Source organism: Salvelinus alpinus, chromosome 17 (genome assembly GCF_045679555.1).
Source record: "Salvelinus alpinus chromosome 17, SLU_Salpinus.1, whole genome shotgun sequence".
Taxonomy (NCBI): Eukaryota; Metazoa; Chordata; class Actinopteri; order Salmoniformes; family Salmonidae; genus Salvelinus; species Salvelinus alpinus.
The window spans coordinates 45,655,530-45,675,941 of record NC_092102.1 but is presented as its reverse complement, the minus strand read 5'-3'; the positions used below and the strand labels follow the sequence as shown (position 1 = coordinate 45,675,941).

Sequence of the window (20,412 nt, the reverse complement as noted above, 5' to 3'; positions counted from 1 at the left end):
CATGACAATCATAATTCAACCCGCCAGGCGCGACACAAAAGTCAGAAATAGCGATATAATATATGCTTTACCTTTGAAGATCTTCTTCTGTTGGCACTCCAAAATGTCCCAGAAACATCACAAATGGTCCTTTTGTTCGATAAATTCCGTCGTTATATCTCCAAAATGTCCATTTATTTGGCGCGTTTGATTCAGAAAAACACCGGTTCCAACTCGCCCAACATGACTACCATTTATCTAATAAATTACCTGTAATCTTGGTCCAAACATTTCAAACAACTTTCCTAATCCATCTTTAGGTATTTTAAAACTTAAATAATCGATAAAATTTAAGACGGAATACACTGTGTTCAATTGCAGTGTCACGCCCTGACCTTAGAGAGCTATTTTTATGTTTCTATTTGGTTTGGTCAGGGTGTGATTTGGATGGGCATTCTATGTTCTTTATTTCTATGATTTGTATGATTTGTGTTTCTATGTTTTGGCCGGGTATGGTTCTCAATCAGGGACAGCTGTCTATCGTTGTCTCTGATTGGGAATCATACTTAGGCAGCCTGTTTTGCCACCTTAGGTTGTGGGATGTTGTTTTTTTGTTAGCTCTGTGTAGCCTTCAAGACGTGACGTTCGTTGTTCTTTTGTTGTTTTGTTTGGTGTTCGGTTTTAATAAAGAAACATGAACACGTACCACGCTGCACCTTGGTCTCGTCCTTCCGACGAGCGTTACATGCGTCTAAAATGAAAGTGGAGTGAGCTTCAGGTCGCGCGCCCAAACAAAAGAGTACACTAGGCTGGACCCTCGTTCTGAATAGCCGTAATTCTTCATTTCTCTAAAGAAAAACATCAACCAATTTCTAAAGATTGTTGACATCTAGGGGAAGCAATAGGAACTGCAACCAAGTGCCACAGAAATCTAGGTTCCCATAGAAAAGTAAATGTAAACACAGTGAACAAAATAAAACAAAAATCCTTGATGGTTTGTCATCGGGGTTTCGCCTGCCAAATAGGTTCTGTTATACTCACAGACATTATTTTAACAGTTTTAGAAACTTTAGAGTGTTTTCTATCCAAATCTATGAGGTGGTGTGGGGTGAAGAGAGGGGAGTTGAATAGGTGGGGTGGGGTGAAGAGAGGTGAGGTGGTGTGGGGTGAAGCGAGGTGGTGTGGGGTGAAGCGAGGTGGGGTGGTGTGGGGTGAAGAGAGCTGGGGTGAGGTGGTGTGGGGTGAAGAGAGGTGGGGTGGTGTGGGGTGAAGCGAGGTGGGGTAGTGTGGGGTGAAGAGAGGTGGGGTGAGGTGGTGTGGGGTGAAGAGAGGTGTGGGGTGGTGTGGGGTGAAGAGAGGAGAGGTAGTGTGGTGTGAAGAGAAGGTGGGGTGAAGAGAGGTGAGGTGGGGTGGGGTGGTGTGGTGTGGGGTGAGGTAAAGAGAGGTGGTGTGGGGTGAAGAGAGGTGAGGTGGTGTGGGGGGAAGAGAGGTGGTATGGGGTGGTGTGGGGCGAAGCTAGGTGGGGTGAAGAGAGGTGAGGTGGTGTGGGGTGAAGAGAGGTGGGGTGAAGTGGGGTGAAGAGAGGTCCGGTGGTGTGGGGTGAAGAGAGGGGAGGTGAAGAGGGGTGGGGTGGTGTGGGGTGAAGAGAGGTGGGGGTGAGGTGGTGTGGTGTGGGGTGAAGAGAGGTGGAGTGAGGTGGTGTGGGGTGAAGAGAGGTGTGGGGTGGTGTGGGGTGAAGAGAGGTGGGGTGAGATGGTGTGGGGTGAAGAGAGGTGGGATGAGGTGGTGTGGGGTGAAGAGAGGTGTGGGGTGGTGTGGGGTGAAGAGAGGTGAGGTGGTGTGGGGGGAAGAGAGGTGGTATGGGGTGGTGTGGGGCGAAGCTAGGTGGGGTGAAGAGAGGTGAGGTGGTGTGGGGTGAAGAGAGGTCCGGTGGTGTGGGGTGAAGAGGGGTGAGGTGGTGTGGGGTGAAGAGAGGTGAGGTGGTGTGGGGTGAAGAGAGATGGGGTGAAGAGAGGAGTGGTGGTGTGATGTGAAGAGGTGGTGTGGTGTGAAGAGGTGGTGTGGGGTGAAGAGAGGTGAGGTGGGGTGAAGTGAGGTGGTGTTGGATGAAGGGGGGTCAAGTGGTGTGGGATGAAGGGGGTGAGGTGGTGTGGGGTGAAGAGAGGTGGGGTGGGGTGAAGTGAGGTGGTGTTGGATGAAGGGGGGTCAAGTGGTGTGGGATGAAGGGGGGTGAGGTGGTGTGGGGTGAAGAGAGATGGGGGGGTGAGGTGGTGTGGGGTGAAGAGAGGTGGGGTGGGGTGAAGAGAGGTGAGGTGGGGTGGGTGAAGAGAGGTGGGGTGGTGTGGGGTGAAGAGAGGTGGGGTGGTGTGGGGTGAAGAGAGGTGAGGTGGTGTGGGGTGAAGAGAGGTGGGGTGGTGTGGGGTGAAGAGAGGTGAGGTGGGGGTGAGAGATCCAGGGGTCAGCTGATCACCATATAAATGACCTTTGGTTCCCCTGTTAGCCTGTGTTCTCTACCTTCTGTTCCACAGCACCATGTGTCGTCAACGGGTTCATTTGCATACATTTATCAGAGATATTATTCAAAGTATTTCAACTGTCATTCATGGAGGACAATGTTCTTGAGAGCCAGTAAAGTTTATAGGGAACATTCACTGAGTAGATATAGTATGTCTTCATGTGACATGGTGAGATGACTGCTGTGTTTTATCTGGGGGGGTCTGTTTTTCTGGGGGGAACCTGTGGGCCTGGACAATGTAGTTGTGTTAGTGTTTTGGCCTGTCCTTGGACCAGCTCCCCCCAGCAGAGCTAATCCCTTTAGTGTTATTTATTCTGGTCCTCTGGACCGCTCCATCGCCTTGGCACCATCACAGGAGGGTAATAGGCAGTACTGTACCACGAGACCGGGCTAAACCGGACCGGACCAGACCAGAGACTCGTGCTCTCTGTCTGTCAGCAGGCACTAGACAGAAAGGAATTGGCTCAGATTAAAGTTCACGTGTTTTATTAGAATCATATTTTTTTTAATCTCCACATTTTTATATTTTCAGAAGAACACCTTGTGATAATGTCTGACAGTCCTCTTCTCTCCTTTTTTAGGAGGACATTTCCCAGAGGCCCCAGTAAAGCATATCCTGTCCATTTCCCTGTGCAGTGGTCCCCTCTGGCAGAGGATTGTTTTCAACTTGCAGACACTTTCACTGCTCAATGGCATAACCGAACCCTGGGTGAGATAGAGTACAGACACTAGCCCACAGGAGAAACCCTGGGTGAGATAGAGTACAGACACTAGCCCACAGGAGAAACCCTGGGTGAGATAGAGTACAGACACTAGCCCACAGGAGAAACCCTGGGTGAGATAGAGTACAGACACTAGCCCACAGGAGAAACCCTGGGTGAGATAGAGTACAGACACTAGCCCACAGGAGAAACCCTGGGTGAGATAGAGTACAGACACTAGCCCACAGGAGAAACCCTGGGTGAGATAGAGTACAGACACTAGCCCACAGGAGAAACCCTGGGTGAGATAGAGTACAGACACTAGCCCACAGGAGAAACCCTGGGTGAGATAGAGTATATACACTAGCCCACAGGAGAAACCCTGGGTGAGATAGAGTACAGACACTAGCCCACAGGAGAAAAACATCCCTTTATTACAGCATACTCCCTCTCCCCCAAAATCCTCCCCTGTCTCCCAGGCCTTTTATCCCTCTCAGAGAGCCCCTCCCTGGGGTCATGCCTATCCTACTCAATGCCGACGCCTCCTTCAGCTCCAAGCAGGAGCTGCTGGACCTCCAGGACAGCCCCATGGGCCCCTCCCTAGAGACACCCAGCCCCGTGGACTCTCAGGAGGACAGCCCAGTGGGTTTAGGCCCCGGCAGCGCCGCTGGAAATGGTAGCCACATCATCCTCACCAGGGCTGCTACCCCACTGCCTGGACAGCTTTACACGGGCCAAGCACCCGCGGAGACCCCACTGCCTGGACAGCTTTACACGGGCCAAGCACCCGCGGAGACCCCACTGGGCCTCACATTCATCCCCGCAGACTCAGAAGGGCTGTGTGGCTGGGGGGCTCTGACGCCCCGAGTCATCCAGACCTTCAACACCCCTCGCTGGGTACTGTTCTTCCTGTGTGTGGCCTCCTTCCTCCAGGGCATGATCATCAACGGCTTCATCAACACCGTGGTGACCTCCATAGAGAGGCGCTTTGACCTGCGTAGCTACCAGACCGGGCTCATCGCCAGCTCCTACGACATCGCTGCCTGTGTGTGCCTGGCCTTCGTCAGTTACTTTGGTGGGACGGGGCACAAGCCTCGCTGGCTGGGCTGGGGGGTGCTGGTCATGGCGCTAGGATCTCTTGTGTTCGCCCTGCCTCACTTCACCACTCCCCCGTACCAGGTAAGCATGACTGAGCGGACAGGGGTGTGCACGGGGAACCGTACCAGCCCGTGCCATGAGAGGGAGGGCGGGGGCCTGTCCAGCTACCGTTTTGTCTTCATGCTGGGCCAGTTCCTGCACGGGGTGGGAGCCACGCCCCTCTACACTCTGGGCGTCACCTACCTGGACGAGAACGTCAAGTCCAGCTACGCTCCGGTGTACATCGGTGAGTCCCTAAGCAAAACACTCTGACCATCGTTCTGATCTCTTTAAGAGATGTTTTGTATTTCCTACACTGTTCATATTAATTCATGTGGTGCATGTCTTTATCATCCACTAGACACAAGTTTCCATTGTTTTTAATAATGGTACAATGTTTCATTTAAACGTAAAACAAAAATACAACTGTACCGTGTAAAAGGACCTGTAAACTGCAGATCACAGCTTACTTGATTTTCATATGGTGAAGACTATCGTCTTACTACTCTTCTTCTTTCTGTCCTGGCGGTGTTTGTGGTGGCTGACTGATACCGTGTCCTGGCGGTGTTGTGTCGGCTGACTGATACCGTGTCCTGGCGGTGTTGTGTCGGCTGACTGATACCGTGTCCTGGCGTTATTTGTGTCGGCTGACTGATACCGTGTCCTGGCGGTGTTTGTGACGGCTGACTGATACCGTGTCCTGGCTGTGTTGTGGTGGCTGACTGATACCGTGTCCTGGCGGTGTTGTGTCGGCTGACTGATACCGTGTCCTGGCGGTGTTTGTGTCGGCTGACTGATACCGTGTCCTGGCGGTGTTTGTGGTGGCTGACTGATACCGTGTCCTGGCGGTGTTGTGTCGGCTGACTGATACCGTGTCCTGGCTGTGTTGTAGTGGCTGACTGATACCGTGTCCTGGCGGTGTTGTGTCGGCTGACTGATACCGTGTCCTGGCGGTGTTTGTGTCGGCTGACTGATACCGTGTCCTGGCGGTGTTTGTGGTGGCTGACTGATACCGTGTCCTGGCGGTGTTGTGTCGGCTGACTGATACCGTGTCCTGGCTGTGTTGTGGTGGCTGACTGATACCGTGTCCTGGCGGTGTTGTGTCGGCTGACTGATACCGTGTCCTGGCGGTGTTTGTGTCGGCTGACTGATACCGTGTCCTGGCGGTGTTTGTGTCGGCTGACTGATACCGTGTCCTGGCGGTGTTGTGACGGCTGACTGATACCGTGTCCTGGCGGTGTTTTGGTGGCTGACTGATACCGTGTCCTGGCGGTGTTTGTGGTGGCTGACTCATACCGTGTCCTGGCGGTGTTTGTGGTGGCTGACTGATACCGTGTCCTGACGGTGTTTGTGGTGGCTGACTGATACCGTGTCCTGGCGGTGTTTGTGGTGGCTGACTGATACCGTGTCCTGGCGGTGTTGTGACGGCTGACTGATACCGTCTCCTGGCGGTGTTTGTGGAGGCTGACTGATACCGTGTCCTGGCGGTGTTTGTGGTGGCTGACTGATACCGTGTCCTGGCGGTGTTTGTGGTGGCTGACTGATACCGTGTCCTGGCGGTGTTTGTGGTGGCTGACTGATACCGTGTCCTGGCGGTGTTGTGATGGCTGACTGATACCGTGTCCTGGCGGTGTTTGTGGTGGCTGACTGATACCGTGTCCTGGCGGTGTTGTGATGGCTGACTGATACCGTGTCCTGGCGGTGTTTGTGGTGGCTGACTGATACCGTGTCCTGGCGGTGTTTGTGGTGGCTGACTGATACCGTGTCCTGGCGGTGTTGTGACGGCTGACTGATACCGTCTCCTGGCGGTGTTTGTGGAGGCTGACTGATACCGTGTCCTGGCGGTGTTTGTGGTGGCTGACTGATACCGTGTCCTGGCGGTGTTTGTGGTGGCTGACTGATACCGTGTCCTGGCGGTGTTTGTGGTGGCTGACTGATACCGTGTCCTGGCGGTGTTGTGATGGCTGACTGATACCGTGTCCTGGCGGTGTTTGTGGTGGCTGACTGATACCGTGTCCTGGCTGTGTTTGTGGCGGCTGACTGATACCGTGTCCTAGCGGTGTTGTGACGGCTGACTGATACCGTGTCCTAGCGGTGTTGTGACGGCGGTGTTTGTAACGGCTGACTGATACCGTGTCCTAGCGGTTATGTGTCGGCTGACTGATACCGTGTCCTGGCGGTGTTTGTGTCGGCTGACTGATACCGTGTCCTGGTGGTGTTTGTGGTGGCTGACTGATACCGTGTCCTGGCGGTGTTTGTGGTGGCTGACTGATACCGTGTCCTGGCGGTGTTTGTGGTGGCTGACTGATACCGTGTCCTGGCGGTGTTTGTGTCGGCTGACTGATACCGTGTTCTGGCGGTGTTTGTGTCGGCTGACTGATACCGTGTCCTGGCGGTGTTTGTGACGGCTGACTGATACCGTGTCCTGGCGGTGTTTGTGTCGGCTGACTGATACCGTGTCCTGGCGGTGTTTGTGTCGGCTGACTGATACCGTGTCCTGGCGGTGTTTGTGGTGGCTGACTGATACTGTGTGTGAATTATATCTGTGTGGTCTCTTCTGCATTAGGTGTGTGTGGGTGGTCAGAGATCACAGACTGACACAGCAGCCACCAGAATGCTGTGAGACTGTCAGACAAGGGTGGAATGACAGGAAACAGGATGTGCAGATGAGAGCAGAGTCTTATTCATTGGCTGACTCATGAGATGTCATATAGCCGAGAATGACTCACTAAAGACACGCACTCGTTAGATGTGAAATCATGCCTGTAGAGAGGATTGTATATCTAATGGATCGGAATGGCAATTTTGTAACTCTATAACGGTGACAGACTGTTTCCACCCCTATTGATTGGTTGTTGAATACAGTTATTCAAATTGGATGTGGGAAACATTATGTCATTATGTCACCAACTGAACTCCAGCAGACATGTCCCAGAAACCCCTGCTTACATCTGTTCTCTATTGACCTGACATCAAACAGGAACAATGTCATGTCCAGAATCAGGCCTGCAATTGTGACCCATCCCTTAGACCTCTCGTCTTTCCATTCAGCAGTTTCCCCACAGACATCAATAATATGCCTTTGAATTGTGCCTCTCCGCTGCAATTTTCCTTTCAGAGGCAACAGAGGCAATAGAAGACAATCACCATTTCAATGACCTCAGTGAGAACTCAGTGAAAGAACTCAGTCTGTCTCTCTTATTGATCAAAATAAACAACACATATGAAAACCAAACTATCAAAGTAGGAACAATGAGGTCTTTTAACCCGGTTGAGGCAGGAACAATGAGGTCTTTTAACCCGGTTGAGGCAGGAACAATTGTATTGTATGTATTAAGGATCTCCATTACCTGTTTCCAAGGCAGCAGCTACTCTTCCTGGGGTCCAGCAACATGCAGGCAGTTATAGACAGTTTAAAATGTTTCATAACACTTTTCACAACACATTAAGTGTGTTCCCTCAGGCCACTTCTCTACACACACACGTACACATGGATTTTGTTTTGTAGATATTAGCTGTTTTTTATCTGATTCTACTACTTGCATGAGTTACTTAATGTGGAATAGATTTCCGTGTATTTGTGACTATGTAGTACTGTGCACCTCCCATAGTCTGTTGTTGACTTGGGGATTGTGAAGAGACCTCTGGTGGCATGTCTTGTGGGTTATGCATGGGTGTCCGAGCTGTGTGCTAGTAGTTTAAACAGACACCTAGGTGCATTCAGCATGTCAACACTTCCTACAAAAACAAGTAGTGATGAAGTCAATATCTCCTCCACTTTGAGCCATGAGAGATTTACATGCATATCATTAATTTAGCTCTCTGTGTACATTTAAGGGACAGACGTGCTGCCCTGTTCTGAGCCAATTGTAATTTTCTGAGGTCCCTCTTTGTGGCACCAGACCACATGACTCAACAGTAGTCCAGGTGCGACAAAACTAGGGCCTGTAGGACCTGCCTTGTTGACAGTGCTGTTAAGAATGTAGAGTAGCACTTTATTATGGACAGACTTCTCCCCATCTTAGCTACTGTTGTATCAATATGTTTTGACCATGACAGTTTACAATCCAGGGTTACTCCAAGCAGTTTAGTCACCACATTATTTATTACAAGATTTAGTTGAGGTTAAGGGTTTAGTGAATGATTTGTCCCAATTACAATGCTTTTAGTAACAATGAGGGGAAGTAGGAAGTCCCTAACTGATGCTCTTTTCTGGTCTCTGTCTGTCTGGCTCCTCAGGGATCTTCTATACAGCAGCCATCATGGGTCCAGCAGCAGGGTACCTTCTAGGAGGATACTTCCTCAACATCTACACAGAGATCCACATGATGTGAGTACCTCTGTCTGTCTGCCTCCGCCTACCATACCTCTTGACTCAGCTCAGAGGAACAGCTTCTTAATCCGTCTGTATTTACCGTATCTGATTCAGCTGGACCCATAGACTGTATAAAAATGATTTCACCTTAAAACTTATTTGGGATAGGGCGCAGCATTTTCACTTTTGGATTAATAGCGTGCCCAGAGTAAACTGCCTCCTACTCAGTCCCAGATGCTAATATATGCATATTATTATTAGTATTGGATAGAAAACACTCTGAAGTTTCTAAAACTGTTTGAATGATGTCTGTGAGTATGACAGAACTCATATGGCAGGCAAAAACATGAGAACAAATCCAAACAGGAAGTGAGAAATCTGAGGTTTGTAGTTTTTGAACTCACCCCTATCGAATACACAGTGGGATATGGGTTATTTTTCACTTCCTAAGGCCTCCACTAGATGTCACCCATCTTTAGAACGTTGTTTCAGGCTTTTACCGTGAAGGGGGGCCGGATGAGAGCTGTTCGACTAAGGCGTCTGGCAGCAGCCTCGTTCTCAGTCACGCGCATTTCACATGAGATGAGATGAGCTCTCGTTCCATTGCTTTTCTACAGACAATGGAATTCTCCGGTTGGAACATTATTGAACATTTATGATAACAACATCCTAAAGATTGATTCTATACTTAGTTTGACAAGTTTCTACGACCTGTAATATAACTTTTTGAACTTTTCGTCCGACTGGACCTGAACGCGCTTTTGGATTTGTTTACCAAACGCCCTAACAAAAGAAGCTCTTTGGACATAATTAATGGCCTTTATGGAACAAATCAAACATTTATTGTGGAACTGTGATTCCTGGGAGTGTATTCTGATCAAGATCATCAAAGGTAAGTGAATATTTATAATGCTATTTCAGACTAATGTTGATGGCGCAACATGGCGGTTATTTCTTTTGGCTGTTATGGGCTCTGAGCGCCGTACTCAGATTATGCTTTTTCCGTAAAGTTTTTTTGAAATCTGACACAACGGTTGCATTAAGGAGAAGTTTATCTATAATTCCATGTGTAACACATGTATTTTCATCAACATTTATAATGAGTATTTCTGTGAATTTATGTGGCTCTCTGCACAATCACCGCATGTTTTAGAACTACTGAACGTAACGCGCCAATGTAAAATGAGATTTTTTGATATAAATATGCACTTTATCGAACAAAACATACATGTATTGTGTAACATGAAATCCTATGAGTGTCATCTGATGAAGATCATCAAAGGTTAGTGATTAATTTTATCTCTATTTGTGCTTTTTGTGACTCATCTCTTTGGCGGGAAAAATGCCTGTGTTTTTCTGTGGCTTGGTGGTGACCTAACATAATCGTTTGTGGAGCTTTCACTGTAAAGCATTTTTGAAATCAGACACTGTTGCTGGATTAACGAGAATTGTATCTTTAAAATGATGCCTAATACTTGTATGTTTGAGGAATTTGATTTATGAGATTTCTGTTGATTTGTATTTGGCGCCCTGCAATTTCATTGGCTGTTGGCGAGGCCAGTCCTAGACAGGTTAAAAGGTGAAATGGCTTCCTACAGATATACAATACTACCCTCTAGTGGCCATTCTACAGATATACAATACTACCCTCTAGTGGCCATTCTACAGATATACAATACTACCCTCCAGTGGTCATTCTACAGATATACAATACTACCCTCCAGTGGTCATTCTTCAGATATTCAATACTACCTTCTAGTGGCCATTCTACAGATATACAATACTACCCTCCAGTGGCCATTCTACAGATATACAATACTACCTTCTAGTGGTCATTCTACAGATATACAATACTACACTCTAGTGGCCATTCTACAGATATACAATACTACCCTCTAGTGGCCATTCTACAGATATACAATACTACCCTCTAGTGGTCATTCTACAGATATACAATACTACCCTCTAGTGGCCATTCTACAGATATACAATACTACCCTCTAGTGGCCATTCTACAGATATACAATACTACCCTCTAGTGGTCATTCTACAGATATACAATACTACCCTCTAGTGGCCATTCTACAGATATACAATACTACCCTCTAGTGGTCATTCTACAGATATACAATACTATCCTCTAGTGGCCATTCTACAGATATACAATACTACCCTCTAGTGGCCATTCTACAGATATACAATACTACCCTCTAGTGGTCATTCTTCAGATATACAATACTACCCTCTAGTGGCCATTCTACAGATATACAATACTATCCTCTAGTGGCCATTCTACAGATATACAATACTACCTTATAGTGGTCATTCTACAGATATACAATACTACCCTCTAGTGGTCATTCTTCAGATATTCAATACTACCCTCTAGTGATCCTTTGCAGTGTAACATTTACTCATAATTCTCAATAAATAAACCAAAGCTCTCGACTTCATTATTGTCCATCTCTCAACTTTTTGTCCTCTTCGTCATATCTTCTTCTGTGCCCCTTCCCTGTGTGTAGGACGGAGCTGACTCCAGAGAACCCTCTGTGGGTGGGGGCCTGGTGGATTGGCTTCCTGGCAGGAGGTGCAGCAGCGCTGGTCGTCGCCCTGCCCATTCTGGGTTACCCACGCCAACTACCAGGTTACTGACCAACTTAATGTCACTTCACCAACACCACAGAATCCAACACATCCCAATCAGATCAGTCTTTGACATCAACATATATATCGGTATTTTTCCCCCCCTTTCTCTGTCCAGGCTCTCAGAAGTATGTGTCCATGCGTGTGTCTGAGGCCCACCAGCTGAAAGATGGCAGTCAGGCCAGTGCATCAGACCCTCAGTTTGGGAAGTCAGTGAAAGACATGCCTAGGTACAGTAGGTGACCCTACCCTCTACGATACAGAAGGAACCAGGCCTTCCACGTTTGTACATCGCTCTGGATTCGTACAATTGACCTTATTTTAGCCTCCCCCCCCCCCCCCAAAAACGTAATACTTCCAGACCAACTGTAATATCAATACCGTTGTAAAGCACAATTTCTCCCCTTTTCCAACAAAATCAATGACGAGACCTTCATGCTGCCCGTCTCTGCATGATTGAAGAAGGCAATGAGCTCCGTCGGGTCTTTAAAAAAAATGGCGGGTGGGGAAGCGAAACCAATTGCGTGATAGTGAGAAGGAGAGATATGTCGTGTTGGGAAACTGCTTTTTTCACCCGATCTGTCCAACTTATCACCTCTAAAATGTAAATAAAATACTATAAAGAGTTTATATAATGTGTTATTACGTACCTATTTGAAGGTTTGTGTCGAATATGAATCGAGTTTTTAGTGCGGCGCTAAAGTGATCTTCAGAAGGTAACAGCGGCTTTTGAGAGTCATGATCGCTTGCAATGATGACGCAAAAAAATGACTAGGTATCCCCCCCTTACCCTGTCCCCGTTCCTTTCTTGTTTTTTAAATGGTGAGAGAATCGCTACACCTGGTAGAGAGAGGCTGTAAGACGCAGAATGAGTTGCTTAATGGGTGATGTCCGTTACGTCATGACATGTCACAATTTAACGTACAGCATCGGAGGGGTCAGTTTTTTTCAACTTTTCTCCAATACTATTGGACCATTACCATGTCAATCAACGCTTGAATAGAAACGTAGTTCACACCCCAGATGTTGATGTCAACACAGTCGCTACAGTCCCATTCGTTTTCATTGCAGCCTTGTTTGAATGTCGCTGTTGAGCAAATTTGTATGGAATGGAGTTAGTCACCGTTATTTACCTTTTAAAGGCAATGTTTCTGCATTCACACTAAATGAGGCATATGTTGGCTCAATGTCGATCGTGCTATAGCGCGGCTCTTCTGCAGAGCCAGATTGAATCTAGGTCTTATATAAACGTAGTGTTGTTATCCCTCAATGAGTAGCCACTGGGTTTACTATGGGTCCATTTAGCCGGATCAGAAAGCAGACTGATTCTCCATGGCAACAGGGGATTACTGAGAGGGAACAGGACAAAGACTGCATTGTGTTATATAACATGATAGTAAAGTATCTCGGAGTAGGAGGGCTGATCTAGAATCTGTCTGAATCAGCTTACACTATTAGAAAACATTTGTTACCAAAGGGTTCTGTGGCTGTCCCCATAGCGGAACCCTTTTTTGTTCCAGGTACAACCCTTTTTGTTTCCACGTAGACCCCTCTGTGGAGAGGGTTTTACATGGAACCCAAAAGTGTTCTACCTGGAACCAAAAGGGGTTCTTCAAAGGGTTCTCCTGTGGGGACAGCCAAATATCCCTTTTTGGTTCTAGATAGCACCTTTTTTTCTAAGTGTATTCATATACAGTATATTTTAAAGGTGAAAGTGATCGCTGATCAGCACTCTGAGATGTGGATACGGGCCCAGGTCTCTGTGTTAGAGCTTTACTTTAATTAACAACTGAAGATCTATCTAAGGAAATATCCACACTCACTCTCTCTCTGTATCTCTCTCTTTCACTCTCTCTGTATCTCTCTTTCACTCTCCCTTCTCTCTCTCTCTCTTTCACTCTCCCTTCTCTCTCTCTCTCTTTCACCCTCCCTTCTCTCTTTCTCTTTCTCTTTCGCTCTCTCTCTCTCTCTCTCTCTCTCTCTCTCTCTCTCTCTCTCTCTCTCTCTCTCTCACTCTCCCTTCTCTCACTTTCACTCTCCCTTCTCTCTCTCTCTCTCTTTCACTCTCCCTTCTCTCTCTCTCTTTCACTCTCCCTTCTCCCTCTCTCTTTCACTCTCTATCTCTCTTTCACCCTCCCTTCTCTCTCTCTCTCTTTCACTATCTCTCTCTCTCTTTCACTCTCCCTTCTTTCTATCTCTCTTTCACATTCTCTCTCTCTTTCACTCTCCCCTCTCTTTCACTCTCCCTTCACTCTTTCTCCCTCACTCTCTCCCTCTCCCTCACTCCCTCTTTCTCTTTCTCTCCCTTCTCTCTCTCTCTCTAGGTCAGTGTTGCTCCTGCTGAAGAACCCTCCCTTCCTCTTCCTGTGTCTGGCGGGGGCCACAGAGGCCACCCTCATCGCTGGCATGTCCACCTTCGGCCCCAAGTTCCTCGAGTCTCAGTTCAGCCTGAGTGCGTCTGAGGCAGCCACCTGGTTTGGTGAGAGAGCGTCAGAACCCTACCTCCACCCCACATAAACATTACAGGCTGTAATAGCCTGTCGTTTCCTTGGCATCTTTGTATTCATTATTGTGATGGGCACATGTTTAACTGGTACTCCTTACCGCCGGTACTCCGTACCGGACCTTACCGACTTACTTTCACCCCCTGCATGCACCGGCAAAGTAAATAGTTGCTGTATGCCGTACCTGTTGACATCAGCCTATCACAATAATTCATACAAGGATGCCAAGGACACGGCAGGCTGTTACACTAGTGTTTATCATTAGCGCATGTCTGTCGATTACCTCTTTATTTATTGACTTAAACTGTGGTGTGGTTCAGTGATAAAAGTGACATTTTGTGAAGGCAGAGGGGCACCGACAGCTGTGGACGCATCAATTCAGGTTACAAGTGTAGGCCTTTTCATTAGCCTCGTTGGTGCTTTGTTACAGATGACTCTTTCCATCCATCACATGGCGGGTGTACAGTGCTCTGTCTGGATGCAGGAAGGACTTCAGAGTCCATGTCCACGCGTGGGTAGTCAGTCTTATAGGAGCCTATTGAAGTGATTGTTTGACAATCAGATGAAAACAACCTGAATGGTTGTGTTTATGACACATTAAAAGGTCATATATTTTAAAAGTTAAATGATAGATCTTTACTGTTAGGCCCACAGAGATCATATTGAATTAACAGGGATTCTATTTGTAATTCTATCCATAAATAAAGAACTATTGGTCACCTACCTGCATGTGACATATCTGAAACCCCACCTCTTATGAGGTGTTTTCACGTATGACATTCTCTGATTCGGTTTCCTGGAGCGTTTGTCAGAATTCTACTGAATAATTTTTGCTGGAAATAACCACTTCAAGATGTGAGACACATTCTACATGACGTTAGCAGGCTTGTTTACAATGGGACTCGCGCTGCCACGTCACCATACGTGGTGCTCTGTCACGATATGTGGTGCTCTGTCACAATATGTGGTGCTCTGCCACGATATGTGGTGCTCTGTCACGATACGTGGTGCTCTGCCACGATATGTGGTGCTCTGCCACATCACGATATGTGGTGCTCTGTCACGATACGTGGTGCTCTGCCACGTCACCATACGTGGGGCTCTGCCACGTCACGATATGTGGTGCTCTGTCACGATACGTGGTGCTCTGTCATGGTACGTGGTGCTCTGCCACGTCACGATACGTGGTGCTCTGTCACGATACGTGGTGCTCTGTCACGATACGTTGTGCTCTGGATCTTGGGCCCGCTACTCGCACAGGTCCAGGATTTGTTTCAGCCTGGATTAGTTTGCGTTTCACACATGCTTTAGAGAGCGGAGCAGGGTACCGAACGCTCCAGGATCTGTATCATACAGGGGATATGTGAAGAACCCTTAGTCACAGTCCTACCATTTAACTAGTTATACCTCCATCCTTATCCCTTAGTCACAGTCCTACCATTTAACTAGTTATACCTCCATCCTTATCCCTTAGTCACAGTCCTACCATTTAACTAGTTATACCTCCATCCTTATCCCTTAGTCACAGTACTACCATTTAACTAGTTATACCTCCATCCTTATCCCTTATTCACAGTCCTACCATTTAACTAGTTATACCTCCATCCTTATCCCTTAGTCACAGTCCTACCATTTAACTAGTTATACCTCCATCCTTATCCCTTAGTCACAGTACTACCATTTAACTAGTTATACCTCCATCCTTATCCCTTAGTCACAGTCCTACCATTTAACTAGTTATACCTCCATCCTTATCCCTTAGTCACAGTCCTACCATTTAACTAGTTATACCTCTATCCTTATCCCTTAGTCACAGTCCTACCATTTAACTAGTTATACCTCTATCCTTATCCCTTAGTCACAGTCCTACCATTTAACTAGTTAACTAGTTATACCTCCATCCTTATCCCTTAGTCACAGTCCTACCATTTAACTAGTTATCTAGTTATACCTCCATCTTATCCCTTAGTCACAGTCCTACCATTTAACTAGTTATACCTCCATCCTTATCCCTTAGTCACAGTCCTACCATTTAACTAGTTATACCTCCATCCTTATCCCTTAGTCACAGTCCTACCATTTAACTAGTTATACCTCCATCCTTATCCCTTAGTCACAGTCCTACCATTTAACTAGTTATACCTCCATCTTATCCCTTAGTCACAGTCCTACCATTTAACTAGTTATACCTCCATCTTATCCCTTAGTCACAGTCCTACCATTTAACTAGTTATACCTCCATCTTATCCCTTAGTCACAGTCCTACCATTTAACTAGTTATACCTCCATCTTATCCCTTAGTCACAGTCCTACCATTTAACTAGTTATACCTCCATCCTTATCCCTTAGTCACAGTCCTACCATTTAACTAGTTATACCTCCATCCTTATCCCTTAGTCACAGTCCTACCATTTAACTAGTTATACCTCCATCTTATCCCTTAGTCACAGTCCTACCATTTATCTAGTTATACCTCCATCCTTATCCCTTAGTCACAGTCCTACCATTTAACTAGTTATACCTCCATCATTATCCCTTAGTCACAGTACTACCATTTAACTAGTTATACCTCCATCCTTATCCCTTAGTCACAGTCCTACCATTTAACTAGTTATACCTCCATCCTTATCCCTTAGTCACAGTCCTACCATTTAACTAGTTATACCTCCATCCGTATCCCTTAGTCACAGTCCTACCATTTAACTAGTTATACCTCCATCCGTATCCCTTAGTCACAGTACTACCATTTAGCTAGTTATACCTCCATCCTTATCCCTTAGTCACAGTCCTACCATTTAACTAGTTATACCTCCATCCTTATCCCTTAGTCACAGTCCTATCATTTAACTAGTTATACCTCCATCCTTATCCCTTAGTCACAGTCCTACCATTTAACTAGTTATACCTCCATCCTTATCCCTTAGTCACAGTCCTACCATTTAACTAGTTATACCTCCATCCTTATCCCTTAGTCACAGTCCTACCATTTAACTAGTTATACCTCCATCCGTATCCCTTAGTCACAGTCCTACCATTTAACTAGTTATACCTCCATCCTTATCCCTTAGTCACAGTCCTACCATTTAACTAGTTATACCTCCATCCTTATCCCTTAGTCACAGTACTACCATTTAACTAGTTATACCTCCATCCTTATCCCTTAGTCACAGTACTACCATTTAACTAGTTATACCTCCATCCTTATCCCTTAGTCACAGTCCTACCATTTAACTAGTTATACCTCCATCCGTATCCCTTAGTCACAGTCCTACCATTTAACTAGTTATACCTCCATCATTATCCCTTAGTCACAGTACTACCATTTAACTAGTTATACCTCCATCCTTATCCCTTAGTCACAGTCCTACCATTTAACTAGTTATACCTCCATCCTTATCCCTTAGTCACAGTCCTACCATTTAACTAGTTATACCTCCATCCTTATCCCTTAGTCACAGTCCTACCATTTAACTAGTTATACCTCCATCCTTATCCCTTAGTCACAGTCCTACCATTTAACTAGTTATACCTCCATCCTTATCCCTCCTCATCCCTCACATACACATGGTATTAACCTTCCCTCTCCTCCCACCAGGCTACATGGTATTAACCTTCCCTCTCCTCCCACCAGGCTACATGGTACTAACCTTCCCTCTCCTCCCACCAGGCTACATGGTACTAACCTTCCCTCTCCTCCCACCAGGCTACATGGTACTAACCTTCCCTCTCCTCCCACCAGGCTACATGGTACTAACCTTCCCTCTCCTCCCACCAGGCTACATGGTACTAACCTTCCCTCTCCTCCCACCAGGCTATATGGTACTAACCTTCCCTCTCCTCCCACCAGGCTACATGGTACTAACCTTCCCTCTCCTCCCACCAGGCTACATGGTACTAACCTTCCCTCTCCTCCCACCAGGCTACATGGTACTAACCTTCCCTCTCCTCCCACCAGGCTACATGGTACTAACCTTCCCTCTCCTCCCACCAGGCTACATGGTACTAACCTTCCCTCTCCTCCCACCAGGCTACATGGTACTAACCTTCCCTCTCCTCCCACCAGGCTACATGGTACTAACCTTCCCTCTCCTCCCACCAGGCTACATGGTACTAACCTTCCCTCTCCTCCCACCAGGCTACATGGTACTAACCTTCCCTCTCCTCCCACCAGGCTACATGGTGGTACCCGCGGGTGGGGGGGGCACTTTCCTGGGCGGCTACATCGTGAAGAAGCTGAACCTCCGTTGCCGTGGCATCATTAGGTTCTGCATGGTGTGTGCCATCATCAGTCTTCTTGCCATCTTCATCTTCCTCATCCACTGTCCCAACATCCCCATGGCCGGGGTGACTTCGCCCTACCGCAGCAACCTGCCACCGGGCCATCAGTACAATGAACAGTACTATGAGCCAGTCCGCAACAGGTAAGCCCAGACCAGGCCCGGTGGAATATTTCACATTATTTAAACAGTACCTATTAAACAGTATAATCATTATTTTGAGTACGAAGAAGTGGAATGTTAGCTAAACAGACTGGTAGGGTTGAGACAGTTATGGACTTGTGCATGAGGGGTAATTGGCCATCCAAATGGCCACGGCCTCCGTAATAACCTTTGGGACGACAGATAGCGTAGTGGTTAGACCGTTGGGCTAGTAACCAAAAGATTGCAGGATTGAATCCCTGGGCTGACAAGGTGAAAATGTGTCTTTCTGCCCGTGAACAAGGCAGTTAACCCACTGTTCCCTCATTGTAATTAAAAATGTGTTCTTAACGGACTTGCCTAGTTAAATAAAGGTTACATTTAAAAAATATTGCACAAAAAAAACTCTAATTACATATATACTGTACCAGTCAAAAGTTTGGACACACCTACTCATTCAAGGGTTTTTCTTTATTTTGACTATTTTATACATTGTAGAATAACAGTGAAGACATCAAAACTATGAAATAACACATATGGAATCATGTAGTAACCAAAAAAGTGTTAAACAAATCAAAATATATTTGAGATTTGAGATTCTTCAAAGTAGCCACCCTTTGCCTCGATGACAGCTTCGACAAATAAAGTGGCTGCTCTATTTTTGTATGCACATTTTCTCCTTTCCTCTGTTCCTGACTGCATGTGTGCCATATAAATAGAATGAATAGATTGTGCGTCCCCATTCAAGTTAATGATGTGGCTAGAAGGTGTACAGCTGTGACTTTTCGTAGCAGTTTAGAAGAGCATTTTAGCTAACCCTAACCCTTTTCCTAACCTTAACCTAAGTCTTCTCACCTGCCATGTTAATTATCCTAACCTGCTGCTGTCACGCCTGCTCCCGCTCTCCCTCTCTGGCGCTCGAGGGTGACAGGCTGCCCTTCATTACACACACCTGTTACCATCATTACACGCAGCAGCGCTCATTGGACTCACCTGGACTCCTTCCCTTTGTTGATTGCCCCGTCTATAACTGTCTGCTCCCCCGTTTGTTCTCTGTGCATTGATGTCGTTATTTTCCCCCTGTCCAGACGCTTGTCCTGTCCTGTTCCATGTCCGTTGCTCATTAAATGATCTACCTGCTTCTCGTCCACTAGCGTTGAGCCTCACAGCTGCGTAAATTCTCTTAACCTGTTACATAAAAGAATCTTCCGGTCATAGCTGTACTCACTGTAGTCAGAATCTCAATTTGGGCATCAGGCATGTCTGTATAGTCTCTCCCTGTGTGTACCAATAGGAGCAAAGCTAGAAGTAAAAGTGAAGTTGAAGATGGGAAGGTTAAGACGACTTAATAAATCCATGCGGAAGGGTTAGAAAATTAACACGTTCATGGGAATCCAGCACTGTTGCTGGATTCTACAGACTTAGCAGTGAAAACATGACCAGCGGTCGAGAAATCGACAAATAAAGTGGCTGTAAATTATTTTTTAAACGTCTAAATGAATAAAATGACAGTAAAGCAGTTATGTGTTCACAGAGTAGTTAGCTGAAATTCACTATGATTGTGTTTATTTTTCACTTTGGTGAACTTTCTGTGCTGCTACCATTCACTCCCAGTCATTTCAAATGCAGAAGCTGGTCCCTTGTTGAATAGTGGCGCAAGGAGTCATGGGATATTAGAATCCTGTTGTCTTAACCTGTATATTTTGAACCTAGAGTAAAATCAGGAAGTGTACCCATCGATATGTGCTGTGATTTGTTGATTTAACTCCACTGATATTACAAAATAGATGAGCCACATCAGTTAACATCATTTGAATGAACATTCTACATTACCATGGAAATGATTGCATCACAATACCAGGCAGCCATTGAGAGTGTACCCATGAGTTTACCAGTCAAGTTGCCCAGTCAGAGGTTCCTATCCCACTCTATTCATCGTTTGCTACAACACTTTGCTTGTTTCAGCAAGGGGCAACAAAGTTTAATCACGTTGTTAAAAGTCCATGTTATCACAGATTATTATTTTTTTACGTTTATGACAGTTATTTTATTTTCCTGACATTCTTCATCCATTCATCCGTCGTTTACACGGATTGTTGCCGCCCCTTTTGCTGACCAGCTATAACTACTACTGTATACAGAGAGAGATAATGATCATGGACGTCAAAGAAAACAACCTTTCAATTCTCTCTCTCTCTCT

The 20,412-nt window shown here is 46.4% G+C and overlaps 1 protein-coding gene across 2 annotated transcripts in view; it reads left to right on the top strand.

Moving 5' to 3' along the window:
- Positions 1-20,412, top strand: part of LOC139543036 (solute carrier organic anion transporter family member 4A1-like) — an 83,257-nt gene that overhangs the window by 43,041 nt on the left and 19,804 nt on the right. For both annotated transcript variants that reach the window (XM_071349144.1, XM_071349143.1), the window contains exons 2-7: positions 3,076-4,579; positions 8,572-8,662; positions 11,170-11,291; positions 11,409-11,520; positions 13,615-13,769; positions 17,966-18,215. In XM_071349144.1, coding sequence (XP_071205245.1) covers positions 3,712-4,579; positions 8,572-8,662; positions 11,170-11,291; positions 11,409-11,520; positions 13,615-13,769; positions 17,966-18,215 — 1,598 coding nt within the window. In that variant the 5' untranslated portion in view covers positions 3,076-3,711. The remainder of the gene's footprint in view (positions 1-3,075; positions 4,580-8,571; positions 8,663-11,169; positions 11,292-11,408; positions 11,521-13,614; positions 13,770-17,965; positions 18,216-20,412) is intronic.